This window comes from Ziziphus jujuba, chromosome 10, assembly GCF_031755915.1.
Source record: "Ziziphus jujuba cultivar Dongzao chromosome 10, ASM3175591v1".
Taxonomy (NCBI): domain Eukaryota; kingdom Viridiplantae; phylum Streptophyta; class Magnoliopsida; order Rosales; family Rhamnaceae; genus Ziziphus; species Ziziphus jujuba.
Genome location: NC_083388.1, coordinates 7,363,781 through 7,391,303, shown reverse-complemented (window position 1 = coordinate 7,391,303; position 27,523 = coordinate 7,363,781). Strand labels below are relative to the sequence as shown.

General features: G+C 33.6%; 4 protein-coding genes across 6 annotated transcripts; 3 read left to right on the top strand and 1 right to left on the bottom strand.

The window, feature by feature from the left end:
• Positions 1 to 4,018: 4,018 nt before the first annotated feature.
• Positions 4,019 to 5,825, top strand: LOC107410860 (uncharacterized). Its single transcript, XM_016018346.4, has one exon. The coding sequence runs from the start codon at positions 4,353 to 4,355 to the stop codon at positions 5,499 to 5,501; it is 1,149 nt and encodes a 382-aa protein (XP_015873832.4). The 5' UTR covers positions 4,019 to 4,352; the 3' UTR covers positions 5,502 to 5,825.
• Positions 5,826 to 9,127: 3,302 nt separating this feature from the next.
• LOC107410811 (GDP-mannose transporter GONST2) lies at positions 9,128 to 14,552 on the top strand. 3 transcript variants are annotated; one of them, XM_025070475.3, is made up of 10 exons: positions 9,128 to 9,950; positions 10,029 to 10,236; positions 10,848 to 11,055; positions 11,530 to 11,669; positions 11,870 to 12,017; positions 12,950 to 13,048; positions 13,233 to 13,387; positions 13,480 to 13,596; positions 14,111 to 14,208; positions 14,307 to 14,552. In XM_025070475.3, exons 2-10 carry the CDS (start codon positions 10,040 to 10,042, stop codon positions 14,348 to 14,350), a joined length of 1,206 nt encoding a protein of 401 aa, XP_024926243.3. In that variant the 5' UTR covers positions 9,128 to 9,950; positions 10,029 to 10,039; the 3' UTR covers positions 14,351 to 14,552. The 3 variants fall into 3 exon arrangements, with proteins under 3 accessions (XP_024926243.3, XP_024926244.3, XP_015873776.3); XM_025070476.3 differs by having other exon boundaries at positions 9,129 to 9,950; positions 11,950 to 12,017; positions 13,002 to 13,048; XM_016018290.4 differs by having other exon boundaries at positions 9,131 to 9,950; positions 11,888 to 12,017.
• A 1,524-nt stretch (positions 14,553 to 16,076) lies between these two features.
• Positions 16,077 to 18,504, top strand: LOC112490614 (transcription factor MYB119). The gene is made up of 3 exons (XM_025070775.1): positions 16,077 to 16,579; positions 16,720 to 16,846; positions 17,590 to 18,504. Exons 1-3 carry the CDS (start codon positions 16,077 to 16,079, stop codon positions 18,502 to 18,504), a joined length of 1,545 nt encoding a protein of 514 aa, XP_024926543.1.
• A 2,891-nt stretch (positions 18,505 to 21,395) lies between these two features.
• On the bottom strand, positions 21,396 to 25,142 carry LOC107410844 (uncharacterized). Its single transcript, XM_048468448.2, has 3 exons — positions 24,946 to 25,142; positions 22,893 to 24,620; positions 21,396 to 22,229 (listed from the first exon to the last, which is right to left on the bottom strand). Exons 2-3 carry the CDS (start codon positions 24,410 to 24,412, stop codon positions 21,980 to 21,982), a joined length of 1,770 nt encoding a protein of 589 aa, XP_048324405.1. The 5' UTR covers positions 24,413 to 24,620; positions 24,946 to 25,142; the 3' UTR covers positions 21,396 to 21,979.
• Between the last annotated feature and the right edge of the window lie 2,381 nt (positions 25,143 to 27,523).

Below are 27,523 nucleotides of genomic sequence, written 5' to 3'. Positions count from 1 at the left end.
CTTTAGGAAAACTTAATCGGTGATTTTATCAAATTATAATTGTTTAATAATATTTATCCAATCATATCTATTATCTAGTGATTCACTTGGGTAATTTTGTCAAGAAACAGATCCAGTATCTTAATTAAACTGACAAATTGATTGATAAAATAGTGATTTGTTGACAAAAATGAGTCACAAGAGTAAAAGGACACAAACCCCTTTGCTGTCAATCAGAAAAAGTGAGGGATAACATGTATTTACAGTACCTAACCCTGTGACTCGCTTAAATAAGTTTCCAAAACTAACCCAATAATTTGCCAGTAATAGTATGGTAAAGCTGTAAATTAGAATAAAAATAAGGAATGCTTTAATTGCATCGTATATCTTCAGATTGAAATTGATGGAATTAGTTTATAATTAAACAGGGAACACGAAGATTTCAGCAGAAATGTTTTCGGCTAAAGAGAAGATCATAGGGGCCCACAGACTACAAAAGCTGGTACTCGCTCTATTCATCTACTGGCCCACATTTAAATACTTTATGGGCCGGAGCCCACGTTGAAATTATGAGAGCAAGTTGGCGCCAATATATCACGATATGAGGCAGAGAAATTGAAACCCACATTTCAATTGAAAGCTCTCAATTTATTATTAATTATTATTATTATTATTTTTCTTTTGGAGTGTTAGATGCTTCCCCATAATAAGCTTTAAAAAGCCTGTTTCCAAGCTTAGTAAAGTGGCAGTTCGATCAAGTACAATTATTTGATTCATGAAATGGAAAAAAAAAAATTAAGAAAATAACTAGAAAAAAAAAAACTCAAATATATTAAAAAAACCAGCCTTAGTTAATTTCAATTATAACCCTTAAATTATTTCCATAAACTGCATATAGACTCCTGATCTACAGTTTTTTATTTTTATTTTTGTTATTTTATATCGAAAATTAAAGGATTTAAACTATTGAGTTGTTCCCACACTAACGACTCTTAATCTATAGTTAAAATAATAAAAGTCATTAGTTTTGTCTAACAATAATCCAAATTCAAATTCTACCGTTTCAACATTAGAAATAAAAAATATAAATAAATAAATAAAGAGAGAGAGAGAGAGAGAGAGAGAGAGAGAGAGAGAGAGAGAGAGAGAGAGAGAGATTGATGACTTCACGGTTAGAATGGTTTATAAAATTCTTTGTTAAATAGCATGTGACACGTAAAATAGATAAGACATATGTGTACATATCTCACTTAGTACAATTTTTTTCGTTTATTATTTACCTCAATTCGATTGGCCACATCAAAGGGATAGCGACTAACAAAATGATCAAAACAATGGCGTGCCGGTTATACAGGGACAGACTCAACTAGTGAGATTAAAGTCAGTTGGGTTTGAGATGTCGGTTGAAATTCTGATGGTTCAGTCATAGAGTGATTTTTTGTCCATCTCCATTTTCGTTTGTAGGCCTCGAGCAATTGTGTGGTGGGGTTAATCTGCTAGTCATGTCAGGGTTCATAACCCAAAACTAAATTATTGTTTTCCCTTTCACACTTTTTCTTCATAATTATGTATAAACACCACTCTTAACTATAATAATATCTGATTTTTCGTTGTTCTAATCATTATGGATTTGGATGGTTAAACTTTTTCTATTTCTAGATCATACTTTGAAGTTGATGTACTCAAACTCATGATTTAAACTTATTATTTTTTGAGAAAAAATTATATTGTAAGTTATATTATCCAAATAATAATAATAATAAAATAGAGGGTGAGAAACAGATTTGTCATTTTTTTTTTTTATCCTTTAATTTTTCTTTTTTCTTTTTGGTCAATAAGTGAAAAAGAGATTTGAAGTAGGAAAAGCCCCACTTTAGCAGTAACATCCAACTCCACAGAAAGTATTTTAAGTAGGAACATTGATTTGGGTCGTCGACAACAAAAAAGATACATAGCAAGGAAAAAGATAAAATCAGAAGGGTATATATGCCCTAAAGTGGCCACCTAAACCACTAAGTAAAGCAATAAAGAGCTAAGTCCTCCTCTAGTTGGCTTCACTCTCACAATTTGTTTGGTTTAATTAATATCTGTCTCTGATTCTCACAAGGCGAGGAGAGATCATTTATGTCTGCCATGCATACTATATAACTTCAAATAAACGTCTCTCTGCCTCTGCTACATTTCGGGTTATTCGCTGAAACTCAGACATAGAAATGAGGAATTAGACAAATCGGTCATGTGACGTGTCCAATATCTTCCAAACAAGAAAATAAAGTGAAAAATCAAATTATAAATAAATAAACAGAAATAACTGTATTTTAATTTTTCACCCTTTTATCTATCCTAAATTATAAAGTTTCTCACATATGCTCCTAAATTATTGTATTCTAGTCAATTAAATCAAATCACCAATTTTAGTAGATGAATTGGATTAAATTCGTCATCCATGATTCATAATTATTTTGTTTAGAAACTATTTTACTTCATTTTTTTAACATTGTTTTCTGATTTGCTTTTCCCAAAACAATTAGAGAAGATTATTGCAGTATTTTGTAGTTTTGAGATAAAATGCAAAAATTGTATAATTCATAGGGTAAAATTTTTGCCGTAGAAAAAAAAAAAAAAAAAAAAAAAGAAGAAGAAAATTTGGGCAGAGTAGGGAGCTAAGCAAAGCTTTGGATTCTCTCATTGGAAAATGGCAAAGCATGTTCCACTTCGTACAAGTTACAGGAAAATGCCAACTAAGAAAACTCATTTTATATTAATTATATGATCCCAAATATATTGTAAGGAGATGGTCATGGTTGGCCCCTTAGTAAGGGGAACTTGCACGTGTGGAACCCACCACGTCCATGTCATAAACCCATTACAAAGAATCTGAATTGCATTCAATTTTCCTTTATTAAAAAAATAATAATAAATAAAATTCTGAGACCGAATCATCAGCTTTAGGAATTGCACATGCCAATCTCACTTCCCTTTGCCAAAAAAATCCTCGTATTGCATAAATATTACCTTATTTCTCTGCTTCAACGACGTCTCTCCCACTTCTGTCTAAACTAAACGAAAAAAATGTTGGGGTTTTATTTTTGTAAGTTTACAAAACCAAGAAATCAGAATTTTATGTACACCAACTTGTGTGTCTGTGCATGTTTTGTAATTTTGTTGGTAAGTAACTTTGAATAATCATCCTATAAGGATAAGTCCGACCACGTACAATATGATATTTGTTAATTCTAAACAAAGTTTAGGATTCAGAGTCACTTTTTTCTGTTCATCAGGATTCAGAGAATCACTCGAATATATTATATATGTCTTCGAAAATAACTTAAAGTCTTCAACTATATCAAATTTAATATTCTAGCTACTCTATAGCAAAAACTGTGGTTACATAATAATTGATCTCATGTGCCAAATAAGACTATATAAGCTTTTAAAACCAATTATTACCGATGATTATGGTAAAATCACAATAAATGTTTTCACCTGCCAAATAACACCGCTACTTGTCCCTTACCGCTTAGTCCTATTTGTACCTTACCCGCTTAGTCCTTACCAACTCTTGTGATCACCGAAGTTCAAAAGCAGAGAAAAATTTTGATTTCTGCTGAGCAAACGTACAACTCCAGCATTGTACTTTACCCTCATTGGTAAACAATGAAAAAGTGAAAATTCACATGGACAAATTTGATTGGGTAATTCTTGGTAATGACCGAGCCAACCTTAAACCCTAGTCCCTAAGTCGCTCCGGACAAAGAACGATATAAAACAAGAAAAAAAAAAAAAACAAAAAAAAAACCATAATTTTTTGTTGTAATGTGAAGAACAATTTGGCCAAAATAAATCCTTGTTGTGTGTACAATTAAAAAAATGGTAAAATTGAGAAAGAGAAAGAGGAGGAAATCACATACCGTTGGTTTCGGTTAAAAAGTGGTAAAAAAAAGCGACCGACTCGTCCCCCGTGATGATCACCACCCCGATACAATACAATTAAAAAAGTCTGACCCACGAGAAACCCACATAATTAGACATATTTTCTCGTCTCTTCGATATTTTTTCCCACGTAATAATAGAGATTGGAAAAAAAAAAAAAAAAATGGCAGAGAAAGGAGAGAGAAACGAGATACTCCAATGAAAACATGAAGTTGCGTACCACCTAATCTTAGCCTTTATTCTTTCTCTTCTTCTATTTGCTCTCCCTCTGCAGCACCCTCCATCTACCTACGTCAGCTTTTACATTCCTTTCCTTTTTTCCTTGGCTTTCTTTCTCTGCTTCCCTTTTTCTTCTTCTTCTTCTTCTTCATTGCTCATGATTTTTGATCCATGCATGGTTGAGTCTTAGAGAGCTAGCACTCCATCACTACCTTTTTTCAATGGCGGCTTATTCGTCGATTTTCAATAAGTTCCTCTCCTTCTTCATCATCCTCGTTCACTTGGGTTGCTTCCTTTTCACCACCACCACCACCACCGACGACGGTAAAGAACGCCATCACCAACCTTCAAAGAAACGGAAGCTCTCTGTGCGATGTAATTCCTCTCCCAACAACAAGACTACCCACAAAGCTTTCTCATCTTCATGGTCTTTTCTCAAGCGGATCTTCTCCTCCAAATCATGTAAATCCAGTATCCAAACCCACCCATCCACCCCCGCCCGATCGTCCCAGCATTCCATCGTCTCCGTCGTACTACCCGAAACCGATCCTATCTCGGATCCTTCACTCCGTAAAAATTCAAGCACCGGGTCCTGTCCCGAATCCGATATCTCAAGCCGAGACAACCTCTTCTTTCCTCTCCGGAACGATATTTTCCCTTGCACCACCTGCGGCGAGATTTTCCAGAAACCTCAGCTTCTCGACCAACACCAAGCAGTCAAGCACGCAGTGTCAGAGCTCATCGATGGGGATTCGGGTAAGAATATAGTCCAGATCATATTCAAAACGGGTTGGACCGATAATAAACGGAGCCCGATTATTTCCCGGATATTGAAGATCCACAACAGCCCGAAGATACTGACCCGGTTCGAAGAGTACAGAGAGGCTGTTAAAGCCAAAGCCACGCGAAACGGCGCCGTACGGAAAAGAGACGAGAGGTGCATCGCAGATGGCAACGAGCTTCTGAGATTCCACTGCTCGACATTTCTCTGCGATTTGGGGCAGAAAGGTAATTCCAGCATTTGCAACCAGCAGTACTGCAGCGTCTGCGGTATTATAAAATCCGGATTCTCACCCAAGTTGGACGGGATTTCCACGCTATCGACTAGCTGGAGAGCACACGTGGCGATTCCGGAGGACATCGAGGAGGAGTTCAAGTTCATGAACGTGAAGAGGGCAATGCTGGTTTGCCGGGTTGTGGCGGGTGGGATCGGCAGCGAGTCGGACGAGGTGGAGAAAGAGGATGGTGGGTTTGACTCGGTCTTTGGAAGGGGTGGGAGTGGGGTCCATACGAGGTTAGATGAGGACGAGCTCTTGGTGTTTAATCCGAGGGCTGTGCTTCCTTGCTTTGTGATTGTGTATACTGTGTGAGCGTGATAATCATGTGGTTCTCCTTTTTACTCTATTAAAAAAGAAAAAAAAGAAAAGAAAAAAGAGACTTGTGCATTTTATGGTTTGTGGTGATGATGATGATGATGTTTTTAGTGGTTCCCACACGTTTTGCTTGATATGCGACCCAAAAATGTTGATAGCCTTATTACCACCATAGGATTATGATCGAAGGGTGTGTAGCTCGTGGGTCATATTTCAGGAACCCATGCACTTGTCCCCGTGTTTAACAACCATGGTAAGGTGGAATGTCACAAATCCTTTCCTAGAATCCTAGTAATTAGCATCTTTAAGAGATTTTTGCTACCGGATTTCTTGCTACTTTTATGATCTTTTCATTTTTTATTTTATTTTAATTTTATTATTATTATTATTTTTCGTTTGGTAAGAATTTTGGTAAAGCATGTCTTTGATAGTATCCAAAAAGAAAGTCATATTATTACCTGTGAACTGTTACTGTAACTCGTAATGTATTTATTTTGGTCATTTTGATTCCATTCTTCTTATTTTTTCTTTCTTTACTATTTAAAAACATCTTCAGGTTTCTTATTAATTTTTGAACCCAATGGAGATTTTTGATAAATGATATCAAGTAAACATGTATAAACTTCTGTTTTAAAGTGTTTTAACGTTTGAAATGCGATTTTCTTTTTCATTTTTCCAGTAGTGTATTTTTTCGTTGAAGTGATAAAAAAAAAAAAAAAAAAAAAAGTCTGAGAATAGAGAATAATACGGGTGGCTTGTTACAAGTTAGGTCATTGTAAATGGATGGCCCAATTAGAACCCACAGAGTAAACCAAATGGGTTTAGTTTCTGCCCATATAGGGTCTTGTTGTGGGCTTGTCCTTTCCAAACTTCAGCCCCACAGATCAAATTCCCTTATACGGAAGGACTAGCCCAAAGCTTATTCTGGAGTCTCGATGTAGACGGTCAACTAATTAAAACATTTAAAAAAAAAAAAAAAAAATTAGAAGTTACTTGCTAGAAATCTCAAAAGGGCGACGCTCAGTAACATTTTCAAAATACAGAATAAAGTAAATTACACTACTCCATTTTAAGTTTATATATATATATATATATATATACATGTATACATATGAGGGAAACATAAGTTTATAGTTATGATACATGTTAGTAGTTATTTCATTTTTAAAATTTTTACTTTTGACATTATTATTTTATGTGACATCTTTCTCACCTAATGTTGGAAATATATTTCCAACAAATCATATATCTAGCAATTTAGGGGGTATGGGGAGGCATTGATGTGTGCAAAGTTTGGTGATTTAATCCAAGTAATTTTCAAGCTCTCTAAAATAACAAACTCGCTTCAAAATTCCATGTGATCTCTTGCAATATTGAACTAACGCGACTCCTTTGCATGCTGAGATCATAGCAAGTTTACGACCTAAACTACTTCGATCTGGGAAAAGGTTACCAGATTGCATGGAGACAGCTAGATGAGAAGAAACAGAGGAAGAAGGATGACCATTATTGGCATATTTGATAGCCTCTTCAACAGCCGTCACGAGCACTTGACAGTATCATAATCACCACCGCAACTATTATACATCCACATCTCATGTATTTTCCCTCCATCTTAAACTCTCTGTCTCTCTTTTTTTTATTTTGTTCAAGAAATTAACTAAGCCGCTGATCCAAGATTACTAATATCCTAAATTCTTTATACTTCAAGAGCTGTTTATTTCTTTTTGCAAAATTCTTTAAAAATGGTAGTTGTGCTTATTCAATTACAAATGAAGACCCAAATGTTCCAATTTATATTACGACTAAGATGAGGCTTTTGAGCGAAGTTTGATTTGAATTGCAAGTTTAATTAATTAACTTGACAATACTATCGTGTCATTTTGAGCAAAAGGAGGACTTCTATACAAATGAAATAGCATTCATGTACATATATATAGAAACCGTTAACAATATGTAAAGGCGAAAAAATGAAATACTGTGGAAACTCAATCAATTAAACTGCGCCATATATACGCACAGCTCATTAAATTTTTGGGCTAAATGATCATTATTATTATTTTGAGGATATAAATGGATTAGTTTAATGTATTTTTAAGACAAAAAGGTGTATAAATCATTGATTAATTAAATATATATATATATATATATATATATATATAAAACACGATCTCAAAGAGATCTGTTTAGGGCTTATTGCGAAGGACATATATTTCTTTAATATTCTTCATTCACAGTATTGTTAGGAAATAAAGTTAGGTAAGAAATGAGTATTTCAAAATATATCTTATGAATTTTCAGGGAGATAGTTGTAATAAAAATATACCAAAAAAATAATAATAATAATAATTTGTTTTCACGGGGATAGCTTATATGGTAGTAAGGCCTTTTCTACAATGGAAGTGTTTGATGTAGTCTGATGATGCAAAATAATAATAATAATAATAATAATAAATGAACCTTTTTCTTTTTTTATTTTTTTTATCTTTTATCTTTTTTTATTTTTTATTTTTTCTGGGTAAATGGAGTAAAAGCTTAATGTTTATATAAAACTCTCCATTCTCCACTATGGATCTTTCCCATAATTATTTTTATACTGTATGTATCGAGTGGGCAATTGGTGATATTCACAAATTCCAACGAGGAGATGAAGTATTCTATATCTAGAATAGTTTTATGTTCATCAATGGGCATAGATTTGCAAATTAAAAACCACTACAGAAGGTGGATAATTTTTCTCTAACTAAAATTGCCACATAAATTTTAGTCCATGATCAAGTTATGTATGCAAATTAAAAAAATCTTATGGCATTAGGTGAAAATATACACATATATATAATTATATATCTTGAAATCCATATAAATTTTTGTCCACGATAAGTTATATTTGACTAATAAAACATATTATTATAGGATATAACTAATTATTGGCAGGTATAACTTAGTCCTAGACAAATTTCGGGCAAATTTTTCTCGTTAAAAGAATTATCATATTTCTTTTAAAATATAAAATAAAAAAAAATAGAGAAAGAGAATGACCATATTATATAACAAAGAAAATTCCATATTTACCCGATCTCCGGATATAGTATATTAGTATATATTCTACATATAAAATAATCAAGTTAATTTTCTATACAAATTAATCCAATATAATATACAAACTCTTGCCTAATTCAATGTCGGCTGGTGCACGTCTTTATTGTTTGCATAAATGTCTGACTAATCACATAAACTCCATATCCTATTAGTCCCAAATTCTACTTCTACAATATCTTTTATAAATTGAACCACTAGAAAATTTACTGTTAATAGTATTTTAGTATTCTTTAATTTCAAAATATATAATTTAAATAATTGATTTTAAAACACATTACATTGAATCTTCTATTTTTAATTTGGTAAAAATTAATCCAATTATCATCAAATACTTCAATATCAACCAAGATTATATTTATGATGCAGTACGGAACCTAGCAAAGTGTTAAATTGTCCAATTCAATTTGTAACAATCGCAACCTATATTCCCTAGTTGTATTAGAATTAACAACTATAGCTATTAAATTTAGAGAAGGTTGAATGTGCCCTAAATTAAATATAAAATATGAGGGCTTGAAACTTCCTACATGCCGTAGAGCATAACACAAAACATTTTTGAAACTATCATTTAGTCAAAAAGATTTGAACCCATTTATTGGCCTAACCGCTCCAACCAACCCGACCCGACTCCATAGTTTCCGCGCGAAACCTGCAGATGAAAAGTCCACCAAAACATGGTGCATGAAGCAGAAAGTCAGCAATTCGCATCTCGTCACTTTACTGGGTACTCAGTGAGTGACTCAGTGAGTGAGAATTGTGAGAAAGAAATTAATGGTGGTGTTGTTTTGATGTTGTTCATGGATGATTCTTCTCAGGAGTTTGACTTTGGAAAAAACCCTCGGGAAGTGTTTTGCGATCCAAAAAAAAAAAATATTATTCAAAAAATTCCATGGACGGTCTTCTCTCGCCTGGAATCTCGCTTTCTCCCCACTCTCTCCATCTGCTTTCTTTATGCTCACATTCTGCCAAATCTCCTTTTTCCCTCACTTTCTCATCCTCATTTTCTACGCTATGCCTTCACTTTAGATCCACGACCACCCCCTCTGGAAATTATATTTCTTTTATTTTAAATTTTTTCCTCTTTTGTCCGTTGCCTTTGGCGTACTCTTCAAAAAGATCTCTTTCACGGATTTTTCATGAATTTTCTGATCATCTCGCTCCTTTACGATCTTTGCATTACCGAGGCGTTTTGAATTATTTTCCTTTTCTAATATTTTCTTCTTCTGAGTAATGGGTTTGTTTGGGGATTAGCTATTTAGTAATTGAAAGCCCCAGAGGATATTCGAAGGTGCAGTGGAGAAAAAATAAAAAGTAAAAAGTTGTGTCATTTTGAGAATTTGGAATTGGGTAAGAGCTGGAATATATGCTAAGTTTTTTGGTTTGTTTTTGGAGTGTTTGTTGTTGATGCTTTGGAGATTGTTGCAGGTGTTTGTGATATGTCATCTGGATTCAACTCTGGTGCGGTTCAAGGTCTTGACAATGAGGACCTTCCAATTAGCTCTGTGAATGATGCAGGGACAACAGGTGAAAGGGCTAATGGAGGCTACGCAGTTCATAATGGTATTGGGATACAAGGAAACGCCTCCATTATCAATGTCCCAGCAAATGCAGAACGTAGAGCTTTGGTTGACAGGTTAAAGCAGTTGCTTAACTTGCTTTGTTTTCCATAATCTCTGTTTAGAGTCTATTATTAGCTCTTGTATTATCTACTTCTTTAGTGTTTAAAATTTTCTGTTTTCTTTCCTTCTTTAGCTTATTTCTTTGATAAAGACTGAAGTTTTATTATTATTGTGTGTGTCTTTTTTTTTTTCCTGGTTGAAAAATTGTTGCCTTTTTTAAGAATTCATGCGTTCATTCGGAAGATTGCTTGTAATAAAGCGTGGTATGCAGAAATAAATTGTACACGGTGAATATGCAATATCCACTTGATTAGTGAATGAATTTGGATAAATATTTTCAATTTGGTGGCATACTAACTTCTAAGCATTAAAGTTGTGCTATTTTGAACCTTTATATATCTTTAGCTTAGAATGATTTGTTTGTATGTCTGCAAAAGTGAAAATTAGTAGGTGTTTTTAAATGTTGCATTGAGATCTGTACACTAAAAAATTTAATATATCAAAGTTCGTAAATATAGGTATTACAGTCAAATTGCATGGAGAAGATATAAGGTGTGTGGTAAAATTTTGATGCATTTAACTGATGGCTAAATGAAGCGTAAAATCTTTTACTTTCTTGATGCAGATTCTCTAGAGGTAGACCAGTACCCGGTGATAGCGTTAGTATTTTGGTTTATGGGGATGAAAAGCGTGAACATGGATCTGGAACAAAATCCAGTCCTCTTTTATCAGGGACAGCATACTGCTTTTCTTCATGCAGCATGATACTGCTGAATAAAGTTGTTCTCTCAAGTTATAACTTCAATGCAGGAATATCGTTGATGTTTTATCAAGTATGTTACTTGTCTCCTAAGTTTTTTTGTTATCAATCATAAAAATGTTCTTAGTTTTTGTTTATTTAAACTTGATTTACATTTTTGATAATTTAGTCCACTTTGTAATTGTTAAAACTTTTTGAATTGATGGTGAGTCTAACTTAACATGACATGGTATAAGAGTTCTGTTTCTATTTAGTCTTGTTTTCAAATCCTGGAATCAATTTAATAGTTTTACCTATTCAGATTGACGGTAACTGAATGTGTGCAAAAGGAGTCGTATGAGTTTTGTTGTAATCATTATTCTTTGTATTGCATGTCTTCTTTAATATAAAACAGAGCATGAGCCATATTTGTTGGACCTATGAGTGATCTTATAACCTGATACCTAACCCACCACTTGTTATAACTTGTATGATCATTTTACATATTTTCTTCCTGAAACATCGGTAAACATGATGGATCTAATTCATATCTTGTCTGTTTCTACAGAATTTTATCAGTTCTGTTATTGTTATTCTTTTGGGCTTATGCGGAGCAGTTTCAGTGGAAAAACTCAATTGGAAGCTGATTAGGGTCTGGATTCCTGTCAATGTAATTTTTGTTGGCATGCTTGTATCAGGCATGTATAGGTATGATGAACTGCTTAAATTGATCTTCTTGTTTCTTATTATTTTCAGCTAATTGTTCAGATTTACCATAGGAAAGTGGGTATTTAGAATTGTGAAGAATTTTGATGAAAAGATCAGACACACGTGGATTGCTGTACAATGTTCTATGGGATTTATGCTAGAAGATATTCTAATGTTTATGTGCAATTAATGTCTACCAGTGTATTTTTCCTTGCCAGTTTGAAATACATAAATGTTGCAATGGTGACAATTCTGAAGAATGTGACAAATATTTTAACAGCACTTGGAGAATTGTATATGTTTCGGAAACATCAGAATCAGAAAGTATGGACCGCCATGTTTTTGATGGTAAACGACATGCATTTACTCTTCTCCGTGACGAATCTTGCTAATATCGTTAGTTGGCATATTAATGATTATTTCTGTTATGGCTGTATGCAAAAAAGGATATACCTGTTCCTTCTAAACTTAGAAACCGCCATACTTGATGTAACATCAGAATGGTTCTTCTAATGATACCGTTACGGTTGTCTTCTTGCAGTATGAAAGATTTTACATACAAACCGACAAAGAAAACTGACAAATTTCTTTGTCGAACTCTTATCTTTTAGTATCCATTTGAACGAGCATTTTAAGTGTTCAAAAGCCTTATTAACTGGTTAAAAGCTGTACTATAACAGAATATGGTTTTTGAATATTCATTGTAACAATATTTTTTAAGGCCATATTTTTCTATTTTCTTCTCTGCTTTTAGTGAATTCCAAAAGTTAGTTTCTCCTAAAAGCTGAAAAATTGGTTATGTGCAAAGCTCATTCTTTAATAAACTTTGGCATTTGTTAATGTCCTTATAATTAAGAAAATTCCAACATTGTCCCCAAAAATATTACCTTTTGATTTTCAACGATACATTTTTGCAAAATATCTTTTGATAGAAAGGCTTACCACAAATGCTCTGCTTGCAATGGTTGTACCTAAGGAGGCTTAGAAAAATTTATAACTTACTCTTGCACACAAGTGAATTTCCCAGAAGTGGAACTGCCAGCTCTTAATTAATCAATAAACATATCGAGATGATTGTTCCATTTTTTAACTATATTAACTGCATACTCCAATTACATTACATGTATCTATAAACATGTACATTATAACACACACACACACATATGTATGTACAGAAACACTTTTATTTTATGTCTTAATCAATTTTCCTTTTCATCATCTTTTTAATTACAGTGTGTGTGTATATATATATATATATATATCTTTTTGGTGCATTGCAGATTATCTCTGCTATCAGTGGTGGTATTACAGACCTTTCCTTTGATGCTGTAGGTTACTCATGGCAGATTATAAATTGTGTTCTGACAGCAACCTACTCGGTATGTAACTTTTAAATGCCAAATTCCATGTAATACTCCCTCTTACATCTGTTAGTGATCTTACTAGTTCATTTCAGAGATCTGTAAATTTGAACTTGGACTATGGGAACAATGGTTCTTATGCAGATCTCTCTGTAATTTTTAGAAATCGAAATCAGTATGCAACATTTGCCCTTTGTTACAGCTAACTTTACGGCGAGTCATGGACGAAGCAAAAAAACAAACAAAATCAGGATCTCTTAATGAATTTTCAATGGTCTTGCTGAATAATTTGCTGTCTCTACCTTTTGCCATCTTCTTGATTCTCCTGTTTGGGGAATGGGAATATGTGGTAAACGTGTAAGTTAATCTTCCCTTTTAAATTGGTAGTGGCTTCATGCTTTTCTCTAACTAAAACCTTTCAGTTCTCACTTATTTTGTTTAATATGCAGGGATGTTGCCAAATTGCCAATGTTCTGGGTTGTTGCAACAGCTAGTGGTTTGCTTGGGCTAGCCATCAGCTTCACCTCTATGTGGTTTCTACATCAAACTGGCCCTACCACTTATAGGTATGGTTATATGGTTAAGTTCAAAACTAACTTCCTCCATGAGTAGATATGTCGATTTTTCCTGATTTTGTTCTAACTTTAGTTAATTACAGTTTTTCTTGCACATGATATTGTATTTTATATAAATGTTTCAATTTTGTTAAAGTAAGCCTTCAGACAACTCTAAATCTTTTTGATATAGTTTATAATTATCGTGCACTTAATGCACTTCTGCATGACAAGGGTTTCTGTCTAAAATGGGATTTTGTTCCAAAGTAATAACATCACTAAAAGTCTGCTATGAGTTTTAACATTGGAGAGGAAAATGAGATCTTTTAACCCCCGCTTCGATGATAATGAAAGTCAACCACTTGTGCAATGTTAGCACACTTACTATAATTTTATGCCATCAAGTCAAGTCTTCTGTTTGTCTATGATTGTTATTCCCATCCAAAGCTTGATTATCTCTGCATTTCTGGTAGATAAATGTAGTTTTTAGTCACTGTTGGCCATAAACTCGTTTCTATTTTTTCAGTTTGGTGGGTTCCTTGAACAAAATTCCCATATCTATTGCTGGTACAGTGTTATTCAAGGTGCCAATCAGTCTATCCAACTTGTTCAGTATACTATTCGGTAATCAACTACATCAACTCTACAGACCATGAATGTTTTACATGGTATTTGATTTAATAATGGTCGTCTTATTCCAATTTATTCCACTTCTTTTCCAGGTTTATTTGCTGGAGTATTCTTTGCCGGGGCCAAAATGTCCTGATTTTGAAGTCAGACCAACTTCTAACGGTCAATGAGCCGTCTGCATGATCAGATCAAAGAAACTGACTCGAGCACACGGTTCCCAGACTTGAAAGAAGGGAATGCCATTTTGTTGTTGTTTTTACAATACTTTCATAACTTGTATTTGAATGGTTTAGGAGATTCATAATTATAATATATATACTATCAACAAGATTTATTTACCTTGTTATTTGCTATTGATTGTATGAATGAACGCACACAGAATGTAATGTTTCAATTGATTTACGAGCATATAATATTTTTGGCTAAAATTATTGTTAATAAAAATGTAATTACTATGTAAAGAAAGAGGACCGGAAAAGAAGATTGTTCTCATTTTTCTTTGTCAAGCGCTTTAGTCCCACTGCAACAAATTCATCATTTTTCTGCTAATTTTTTAGTTACAAATTTAATGCCAACTGAAAGAGAACTTTTAGTGACAAAAATAAGTCTTTCAGCTAAACTGTTACTAATTGTGACTACTGACTGGTGTTGTTTTTGTCACTTGAATTCCACTGTAAGAAGAAAATAAGAGAAAAAAAAAAGATAATCCTCACTCAAGACTCAGTTGCTCATATATCTTTATAAAAATTAAATTTCGAAAAAAGGGTATTTTTTTTTATTCTAATATTTTATGTACATTTTGGTTTTCCTCTTAATTTTATTCAACCAAAATCAATAAAGACCAGCTAATATCTTTCATCTTTTCTAGTTTTTCCTAGTAGACCCTATACACTAAAGATTAAAGAACATAATTCGGCTGTGATAAATCACATTTAGCTTTTAGTTATCAACTTCCTTACAAAATAGCAGAAAAATATTAAATTAAAATTAGGCAGCAATTAAAATAAAATGAGGGATGTTTGCTAAAACAAATTAGAATTGGAGTGGAGTATAGACTGTATGGTTGAGAAATATTAGCCCAGGAGGGACCTGTAATAGACAAAGCATTTACTACTCTCCCGAATTTACCTCTCCTTAATTAATCCTAATTAATTGAATAAATAAATGATCTACGCCTCCAAATTCTTTCTGCTAAAATTAATATTTTTAAAAAAATATAAAAATATAATTTGGACCGTCCTTTTCAATAACACCTTTGCCAGGCCAAAATCATCCTCTGTTTTCACAACAACACGTGCAAGAAACGTGTCTAAAAAGGGGGTAATTTTGTCTTTTTGCTTCATCGCAATATGGTGGCGCCAAAATTTTATCAAGGTTTGTACATCGTGAGTGTGTGTGAGTTGCTCAAATAAAAATCTTTTAATCCACATTCTATTTTCTATGTTTTTCAAAATTAAATAATAATGATAATAAAATAGATTAAGAAAGAAAATTAGAATTAATAATTAAGAGCTTCATAACGAACCCACTAATCTCTCCCCCAATCCATTTTTACTTTGGTCCGAAAGGAGGAAGCTCAGGGGTTACTGCAAAGTCAATTATAAACCGTCGGATAATCTCTCATGATTGACGGCTATTATGCCATATGGCACATTACAAGGCTAAGTATTAGCTCTCCGTCCAGATGTTATGGTGCTTATTTTTTCTCACAAAAGTCACAAACAAAGAAAGAAAAAAAAAAAAAAAGAGAAACCCACAAAAAAAGAAAAAAGAAAAAACCACTGCAAAAATCTAGCCTAGATTACACCTCACTCTCTCTTCTTTATTTGCTATAATCAATCATCTAGAAGCCGATATTTTTCATGGAAGCAGGAGGTGGAATTCCTGGTGGTGGTTCATTTCATCATGCATATACAAATAACCACCCATTTTGTAGTTGTAGACCACCTGTAGGTCCACCATTAACAGCCATAGACAGGTTTCTTTACGGTCAGAGCCAGTACTCTCACCAGCAAACACCCCAGAACAGTGCAAACAGCAATGAAACAGTGTCTTTGGAAAATGGGTTTTGCAGCAGTGGTTTCTCTCTGTCTGTTGGTGGTGCAATTAGTGAGGATTCTTGGCCAAATGGTCTTGAAGAGGTGGGCTTGTTTGATGGGTTTTTTCTTGATGAAGATGTTCTTCTTCTTCATACCACCCAAGAAAACAACAACGACAACCCTAACCCTGATAATGGTTTGGGAAAAGAAGTACAAGTAAAAGCTGTAGAAGATCAGGTTTCTAACGGGGTGGGGAAGAGAGGTAAAAAAGGTTGTAGTCCTGAAACAGTGTTAATTAAGGGACAATGGACTGAAGAAGAGGACAGGTAATATAATAATAAATCAAAAAAAAAAAAAAAAGCCATCATTTTTATGTTTTATGTTTTTGCTTAATTTTTTGTTTTTCCCTGAAACTGAAATATAATAATTATTATTATTATTTTTTTTTTTGTGTTTAATTGTGAAGAAAACTGATTAAGTTGGTGAAGCAATATGGAATAAGGAAATGGGCACGGATTGCTGAAAAGATGGTGGGTAGAGCCGGAAAACAGTGCCGTGAGAGATGGCGTAATCATTTGCGCCCTGATATTAAGGTTTTTCTTTTCTGTTTTTGCTTCTTTTTTTTTTTTTTTTTTTATCTTCTTCTTTTTTGTTTTTCAGTAACAAAAATATTTCTATGCTTTTTTTTTGTTTTTTGTCATTATAAGTGATCTCTCTGTGATATGGGTTTGTACGAAAAAAACTTAAATATTTTCACTTCAATACTAAGATCTGTTGTAAAATACCATCCGATCAAGAACACAGTTTCGGATTCTGATCAAGGATCTATATCTCACAGATCTTTCATTTTGTTTCCAAAATTTGTATTTAGGGTTTTGAAAGCTAATAAACAGAGCTTGATTTATATATGTATATATATATATATATATGCCCATCCATCGTTTACATCTTTTCATCTCCTTTCCTCAATCTAATTGGTGAAATATTTATATATATATATATATATATATTTGTAAAGTGCATAGTCTTTAGTAATATGATCTGACATGCAAACTTTTCCACAACCATATTTCCTTTTTTATTTCTATTTTTTTTATCAGATTCCGATTTTCATTTTCATTTCTTCTTGCAAGAACTTTTATTATTTATTTATTTTTATTTTTTTATGCTTGATTAAATGATCATCATCATATACATGTAACGTCAAAAAAGGGTTCACCTCTTTTTTCAGTCTTTCGTCACAATGAAAGCCATTTTTGGTTTTTTCCATAACCACACTCCGTATATATAATTTTTTTTTTCTTATATATTTTAATTAATTAATTACAAATTTCAGAAAGATAGCTGGAGCGAAGAGGAAGAAAGAATACTAGTAGAAGCTCATGAAGAAATTGGGAACAGATGGGCGGAGATAGCGAAGCGAATTCAAGGAAGAACCGAGAACGCAATAAAGAACCACTGGAACGCCACTAAAAGGAGGCAGAATTCACGGAGAAAGAACAAACAGACACAAACTTCATCATCTGCCAATCGCAAACACCAATCTTGCATCCTTCAGAACTATATCCGAAGCAAGACTTTCACCACCAACTCTCCTACTACTTCTTCTTCTTCTTCTCGCTTCCCATTCACAACAACTCCTCTCTCTTCCCAACAAACCACCACCTCCAGTACTCTAACCCTCCTCGATAACAATAACAGTACCAACATCTTATCCGCTGAACCCTCTGACTCCAATTCTGGTGACGACTCTACCACTCTGAATATGGCACTCCCCACTTACGACGATGAATTGCTCTTCATCCAAAACCTTTTCCCTGACAATCTCGACCTTCCACCGTCCCTCAACAATGGCGCAGCCGGATCGGTAATCAATAACTGTCTCCACCCTATTATTTCCTTGACCACCTCTAACAAACAGTTGATCAGTAATGGGGTCAAATCTGGTGGCAATATTACCATTGCTGAACCTTCATCTACTACTCCAGCGATCATCCCAAACAGCTGCCATTCTAGTAATAGTACTCGTACTAGTACTACCACTGCTACTCCTACTACGACCCATCTTTACTCTGACTTGTATCTCTCTTACCTCTTGAATGGAACAGCACCACCTTCATCTTCCAGTAATCATGACTATGGCTGCAGCACAGCTACACTGAATATTGGATCCTCATCGTCGTCCTCGTCGAACGCGAAAAGAGAAATGGATTTGATAGAGATGATTGCCTCTTCTATGTTCTCTAAGTAAAAAAAATGGTGGGTTTGTAATTACAATGCAGTTAGTTACTCTTTTAAGACATTAAAGGACTATATCCTTATGGTTCTTTGCTTGCGTATAGGAACAAAAGAAAGAAGGGTGATTAAGGAAGTGGGAACATTTTATAGTTTTTGTTTGGACATCTCAACTAGTAGTGTTTTACAAGATAGATATATAGAAAGCAGCTAGAAACTGTTAAGTTTTTTATGTAAGGTGATGGTGGTAATAAGCGTTTGTTTGGTTTTATTTGTGTGGTAGATGTTAAGGAACTGTGAACAGAAATGGTGTTTGGGGGTTTTTTTTTTTTTTTTTTTTTTTCCTAGTTAGTTTGCTTTGTAATAATTAATGTTACCTTTTTAGGGGTTCTTTTTTCAGTCTGATTTTGTGTCTTTTTCTTTGCTTTTTCTCAACGGCTTTTGATTCTTTTACGGTATTTGCTGACGACAAAGCAAAGTTGCGAAGATTAATATGCTTTGTCTTGTGGAGTTTCAACCAATTTAATTTATTATACTATATTTGGATGTATATATATAAATATATGTAAGAAAATAAGTTGTCAATCACCATTTATAGCTCATTGTATTATAGGACCACTTGTGGTTGTGGTCTAGTCTCTTCACCTGGCATGGCATGCTCTATTGTTTTACGAGTTATTAAAATATAAGAATTTTTCAACTCTATATTCGAAATTGCTTGTATATATATATATATATATATATATCGGCCTAATTCAAACATGCATTGCAACTTGTGGGTAAGGATGTTAAGTAGACTGTGGCTAATGGGTACGCTTTGATTATATATATTTTTTTATTCATTTAAGATTTGATTTATTTTTTTCTAATATATTTCTCTAATTGATAAAGATTCTTCAATTTTGTTTTACATGTTTCAAAACTAGAACGAAGAGAGGGTTAGAGGTAAGTTGAAAATAACATGGGTATGGGTACGCGAAGAAAAATGGATGGACGGGTAATTCTCTTGTCGTTCATGCCTACCAAATGGGTATTCTTAATGTTTATGTTAAAATAAGATTCTAATTTATTTATTTAGTTGTTGTGGGACTGAGAGAACTGATATAGGAATGTAAACGAGCTGAGTCGAACCGAATATTGACATTCTCAAGCTCGGTTTATATGATTTTAAAAACACTGAAGCTTGATCGACAAAAACTCACAAAATTTTAAAATTATTTGTTTTAGTTCTGCCTATTTATGAAAAGCATAAATTTAACTTCTTACATTATAAAAAGTTAAAAATTTAAATATTAATTTTTTTAAAATTAATTTTTTAATATTAATAATTAATAAATTTCAATTATTCTACTAATTTTATTATAAAATTAATTTAATTTAAAATGTTTATAAATTTACAATATAAAAAATATTATTTATACATTCTAAATACTTTAAATTTATAATTTTTATATAAATATATAAATAATAAATTTGAGTTATCGATGAACTATTTACGAGCTTGATTTATGCTCTTGGCTCGTAAATTTTATTTTTGCTCAAACTCAGTTCATTTTCTTTATAAATCAAATTTTAACAAACCAAAATCAAACCCAATACGAACCAATTACAAACTGAGCCGTTTATTTATAATCCTAAACTGGTATTTACAATCATTGCGAAACAATGGCAACGTTTTTCACACTTTTGAAAGGTCGAAGGCCTCCCAAATCCACAGGAAGTGGATTAGCCTATCACTCAGCCCAAGTTCAAATTCCAACGTTGGGCCCGAATTGGGTTAAAGCGTTTTGAACTTGGGCTTCATTTGAGAAATTTCACAATTACACCAACATTAGGGACAAACAATTTTATCCGGTAATTGTAATATTACCATAAAACTATTTATTATGACTAAAATCTCATATTTCATTTGGGCTTCTTCTCGTTTGACTTGTTATGGTATTTAGAGATTCTACGTTTCTTTTTTTTTTGTTCCATACATGCTAGCTTATCAATCTAAAAGATATGGAAGAAAAATTAAATATTGGGAAAGAGAATTGAAGGAATTGTCAATGCATGCATGCATGGGGAGAAAAAACACTAAAAAAAGAAACATAATATTCAGAGAATCGTAAATTTTCACGTGAAAAGGCCGCCATTTTGTTGTTGGCCTAATTTAATCCCAATTACCAAAACATTCATTTTTGTGTAGACATATATGTACACCTTCCCTTCCCATCCCATCCCATGCCATGTGCTTCCACCCATTCCTGTTTATCAATGTTTATAGTTTGACTGCAACTTCCAACTGCGTTGCCTTTCCCAACTTTTTATATAAATATATATATATATATATAAAATAAAAAAAATAAAATAGCTTTTAAGTTTCAGATCTATAAGCTACTAAGAAATAGTAGAAAATTAATTAACGTCCAAATGGTACACTGTATAAAAGATTCTCCTTCTGTGAAAAATTAAATATATACTGACATTCATATGTATGTATTTTCTTTGCTAAATTAGACAATATAATATTAATCTCTCCTTTTTTGGCTTTTCCATTAATATTGTGACTCAGCAATATTTGCATAAATAATAAAGTCTGCAACTTGCAAGAGCATCATATGTCATGCCAAAAGGGAGTCGAATATCAGTATATCATGAAAATATTGACTTGTTTTCAGCCACTCGTTCTCGCTCCCTTTTATCGCACACCCGGAGCACACAAATATAAAATAAAAAAGGAAAAACCATACATCTTTCTTTCCCATGTTCATATATATTTGCAAATGGTTCTTCTAATGGACAAAAATCAGAAAAATATCTTATACCACTAGACTCAGACAACAGTCCGATATCATCATAAACAAAGATTTCTAGACTAGAAAAAGAAAGGCCAAATCATAAACCATTACCATAAACAATAAGTAATAATTAATTGCTCAAGAACACGTGCTTCTTTGCAAAAGTATTTTATTAGATTAAAATCTCAGATTTCTTTTTCTCTAATTTCCAAATCGCACTATATTAACAAAAGAACCCCAAAAAACAAAAACAAAACACAAAAAAAGCTAATTACACTTTGCCATGTGAACGTGTTATCAGATTAAAAACAAAAAAAACACAATTTATCTGTGCAAAGCAAAAACCCCTTCAAGCAGGCATTCTCTCATGCCTTGCAATTCCAACAATCTCATCCGTAGATCTCGATGTCATGACAAACTGCCACATATCCCCATGTTGGCCACCATGTTCACATATCAACCCATTCCACGCCACCAGCAGCCCCAACAACCCAGCTTTTCTCCTGTTCACTCCGCCAAAGTTTATAACCACAAAATGTCAAAACTCTTCTGGATAAAATTAACTGGCATTATCTCTCGACTTTTTTTTCTCTTACACTCTTTCTTGTAGAATGGTGTGGCATGCTTATCTTTATCCATTATTATAATTTTTTTTCCTGTTTTTTTCTCTGGGGTTTATTTATTTTGGTTTTTCTTTTTAAGCTTTTTCTAAGCTGTTTCGGTGGCGTCAGGGGAGCTGAGAGGAAAACACGTGTCCTCGCCACCAGTATTCCAGAGGAAGTGAGCATAGTTAGCCGCATAGTAGGAGTTTGTTGGGTCAGCTGAAATGGCTTCCAAAAAGGTTTCCTCGGCAGACCACAAATCGTTTCGAACCCTCCAAAGGAAATGAGCGTACTTGTTATACGCCTCCGCGTCCGGTGGCTCTACCGTTATTGCCCTCTTAAAGTACTCTTCAGCTCTGTTTCATTTCATTCACAATCACAAAACAAAATGAAAATCCAAGTCAATAGCTGGGTCTCATATAATCTAAGCAGAAGAAGATTTTAATTTGACGTAATAATAATCAAAAGTTTGAATATTTTTTAATTCAAAGATTTTGTTTATTGAAAAGATTATCATGAAAAATCAACGAGTCAAACAAGTGCCTTGCTTCCTATCTTTTTGGTGAATGCCTTGCTTCATATCTATTTGGTCTTCTTCTTGGTTAACCTATAAAGTCTCTGTAATCTACGAAGATTTTTCTGGCGAAAAGCGCGTGAAATCACGCAGATCATGGGATTCAAGTCAAAAGTTGATCTTTTTGCTAAGAAAGGGGGTAATCTACAACTGTACACCACACATTCCTTCACCTACTCTTTACCCAAGTTCAATGCCCAAAATAAAAATTTGAGCAACACGACAAATTGGATCAAAATGCAAAAAGCTTATTCTACCAGTAGAAAAATATTAACTTGAGAATTATACCATATGCAATTTTCAAACGAATAATTAAAAAAAAAAAAAAAATAGTTGCAGAATTTTGGAATTGGTTAACATGCAAACCAGTTAATCTAAACAAATGTGCAAACAACAAAGAAGTAAAAGAAACACATTGATGCCAAAAGGGGTAAAAAAAATTTACCTGTCGTAGTCGTGGTTAACGAGATGAAGGAACTGTGCGTAATTGGCAAGGAGTAGGGCATTGTTGGGTTCATGGGACAAACAAGTTTGGTACAGAAGCTCTGTTCTGAAGTATTCTGCATAGTCATCGGGTTCAATATTCGCATTCACCGGCGAAACGAAGCTCTTAATTGTCTCGTGATCAAGAGCTTCGTGTCTGACTGCAGACTGCATTTTCGAAGCCTCTTCGACTATGGAATTCCACAGCTTTACCTCTTCCTCCATACTCTCCTCCCCTGACTCCGACTCTGCCTCCCTCGGTGACCCAAAAGACGTCAACTGGGATGATGATGATGCTCCATCGGGAACAATTCTCCGATATTGGTCCGACCCATCAAACCGTCCATCACCATCTGTTCCACTAGCTACTGACCGTACCTTTCCACCACCGCCATTATTTCCTCCAATTGAAGTCGTCTTCCCACTCGAAGACGAAGACGACACAGAGAACGTCTTGATTGCAGAAGAATCAAACTTATTGCTCTTCTGGTCCTCAACTTCGACCACCGAAGCCACCTCTGTTGTGCTAGTATAGGAAGAAGGTGGAGAAGAAGCCGCAATAGCAGTGTTGTGGCCCATGGAATAGACGGTGAAATTAGCAAGGAGAATCATCACGTAGACCATTAAAGTCGGGGTGTGAGAGAAAACCTGCTGGAATAGCCAAACGAACGAAGCGTGCATCTCCTTCTGAACCCGGTTCAGAATCCCCTGTAAATCTTCGTAGTAGAGAAGTTCTCGCATCTGTAACGTATAGCTGTGGAGTTCTCTGATTATGAACACCATGGATGAGAAAGCTTTTTTTACAGAGCAATACGCGGATTCCCCTGCTTCCTTAAAACCATCTTGCCATTGCAGCTTCCTCTGTATAATCCGAAGCGACAATGGAAGATCGACGCTGTTAGCTTTCCGTTCAATGCTCGCCGGAACTATTTCGTCTCTCCCCGGCCAATCCGGTGGCTCTTGTGGGATCTCAGGCCATGGAAATTGGCTCTCGCTCTGTACAAAGTTGATGTTGCTGTTTATCACTGTGGAAGATTCATCTTTGGAACTGCTATAATTTTCCTTAGAATCAGAATCTACTTCTGTATCTGAATCCATGGCGGTGTTGCTTTGGTCCTCCACGTCACCATCTTCGGAAAGCTGGAATCCGAGAGCCAATTCCTGAATCTTCTTCGAGAATTCTTCGTCTGAAAAGGCGTTTAGGTTCGCACTGCAAGCTTTTTTTATAGTTCGAATCCTGGATTTCGGATACTCGCAGGATCGAGACCTGTATAATCTTGCTCCAAACAGAGATGACCGATCCAATCTCTGAACATAACCGAACATAGGAGCTCCTCCTCCATTTCCGTGGCTTCGACGCTTTGTACAAGGAGATGAGATTGAGGAGGCTAGGGTCTGGGAAGAAGAAGAAGAAGATGAAGAATGAGGAACAATTGGCTGCGACCAATGCAAACAGGTCGTGGCCACTTTCAGTGCTGCCATTTTTCTTTACCTTTCAGATCAAAATGATGAAAGGTCAAAAAAAAAAAAAAAATGGTACAGAGGCTTAAGAACTGAGATTTGAATCCAGGAAAAGCTCCTTTTTTTTTCTCTATTTAATAAAGAGGATTTTTCTCTCCCTCCAATCGGAAAATCTCCGACTTTTTTACCCAAAAAGTCTTCGCTTTTCTCCCTTCGAACTACTTTCAACCTGAAATAACAAAAAAAACAAACCAAAAATGAGAATTAAGTGACTAGGCAAAATCACATCGCAACCATCCCACACCAATTTTCCCGGAAAAAAAAAAAAAAACAAATTTCTGTTCACTTGGAGAACTTCCAGCTCTTTATTAAATTAATGGAAAAATTAATTTTCATGGCCACCCATTAGCTTCCCCGGAAAATCGGATCGTTAAAACGCAAACCAAGGCCACTCAATACTCAAACACGAAAATCAACGGAATGAGATCCCTACGCAAATGAAAAATCCTATAAATCTCCCAAGAAAAAAAAAATTATTAAAAAAATATACTTACTTTCGATTCTATAATCTGTACGGACTTCAATGGATTTTTCCGATTAAATGAATATAGCTTCTTTTTTTTTTTTTCCGACGAAGCCCTCAAAGCGAAGTACGAACGTAGCTTCACTTTATCAGGAACCCGGACAGAGCGAGTCTCAGCGAGCGAGTCCTTTATATATAAACAACATAAACATTAAATAAAATTAAAATAATAATTGTAAAATATCTAGAGGTTCTACTATTACAGCCCATTTCAAACAGCATAAAGGCCGTATATTTATACGGAGCGTACCGTACAAATAATAATAACTGAGTGGTCCAGTGACGGTCTTTATTGTACTGTAGAGACGTAAGAATCTTGGCTTCGTATTGGGTCGGGTCGTTGGCCCATTTGTACGGCGGTAACCCATAATCTAGAGAGAGGACTTTTCCAGTCCCACGCGGCTATTTTCACGGGCTGTTTCGGATCAGATCCGGTTGTTGTGGATGTGCCACGTTTTTACACCGACCACCATGTCTAATAAAATGGTTGTATAAAACCGTGATACTACCGACCTTTCATGTTCCGTCGAAGACACGTGTCCGTTTTTAAAGTAACTGTGATGAGAATATGTAGATGAACAGGGTTCTACTATGTATACTTTTTTCTTTTTATTTTTGATACAGCAATTTCAAATTTATTATGTTATTTTTAAAATAAATAAAAACAATTATATACTGATCATAAGGAAGCGACTTGGCTTTTTCCTATGACCAATTTGTATAGCGGGGACTTTAACAACTGGTTAGCAATCTAATTGAAAATGAAGTGCTAGCCCACTATATATGGTCGTTAAAGTATAATCTCACAAATACCCTCAGATTTTTTCTTTCTTTCTTATGTATTTTTTTACCGAATTTGTATTTTTCTCTTTTATCTATGTTGAAAGCCTAATAGGGTTGTTGGCAGTTGGTACCAACAAGCTAGCACGATTGATAATTTTTTAAAACAAAATAAATAAATAAAAATCAAGATTCTGATGCTTTAAAATGTATAAATTTCGATTTGCTACAAGCATATGCCATAAAAATGATTCAGTTGCAAAGTTTAGATAGACTTGATGTAATTTTGAAGCTAACTAAACATGGTTTAGAAAGGGGAAAACAAAAAGCAATGCCTCAAAAGTATAATAAGTTTAGTTTATCTAACTAAAATGTAGAACTACATACCTAAAGTAAGAGCATCTGTGACAAGGTTCCTATTTAACGTGTCAATACTGTCAATGTTAACTACATTAGATGCTAGTTACTTTTTGAAATAAACGATCAGTTGTGAGAAAACATTATATTAAAATTTCCTTTTCATTAATTTTGATGCGTTAAATTAGTGTAATGTTTTATCCCAAAAAAAAAAAATCAGAATGTTAGAAAGCATATTATATATCCACATGATTAGTGGAACCATATCTGGAATGAACACTTATCATGGAAATTTTTTGTATATATATATTTTCATAACTCGTCATCCAGATTTGATGATATTATACTAAAAATCTATAAAATTTTAAATTTAATTTGAAAATATAAACTAACGAAGTTCATTAAACTCAATGAGTAAGATTATAAACATTAGCATAATTTTATTATGTTCATTAAATTTCTTATATATATATAAAATAATTATTACATCAGATATACAAAAACACAATAATGAACTTACATGCCCATAATAGTAAATTTATATAGATATAATATAATATTATCTTTATATGTGGGGATTCACACTTTAAATATTCATAATTTTTTTTTTGTCTAATGATAATATACATACTTTTTTATATGTAAGATTATGAATTTAAGTAACTTCAATAATTAAAAAAATCTAAATATTTGTAATAAACAAATATTGATTTTATTATTAGGTTTTTGTGACATGATATGAACATCAGTAATTTATCTAAATATATAAAGGTATTTTAGTTAAGTTTTAAAGAATTGAAGCATTGGAAAATTATACAAGACTTTTTATTTTATTTTTGAAGTTATAAAAATTATAGAACACTATAATTAACAAATTCTTTTACAAAATTGTGGATAACCATGTGACATATTGTAGTTTCATTGACTTTGTTCATCATTTCACACCACCAAAACGTCTACTTATTAAGTAGTTATCCAAATTTTAGAAAATGTGAATTTTTACCCTTCATGAATTAAAAATATATATAAGATGTTTAGACGGAGGGTGCTTTTTGTCATTTCAGAAACAAATGACATGTGATTTATATGCTGAAAAGAGGGAGCCTATTGCTGATTTCTACATGCGTGCGCGCGCAATGCATCTCCATAGGTTTATTAAATCATAATATCTTTAATAAATATGAAATACGGTGTTTTTATTCATTTTTTTTTCCCTCTGATATATTCCTTCTTTTTCCTCCATTTGTTTTTTTCCCAGTACTTTGTTTTTCTGTCTTTTTCTTATTTATTGGGTGTAGAATAATGATATCAGATTCAGAAAATATAAAAATTATATAAATATCTAGTTGGGAATTGAACTTGGGAGGGTGAGGAACCGACGGTCCTAAATGAAAGCTCCGATAGTTAAGCTG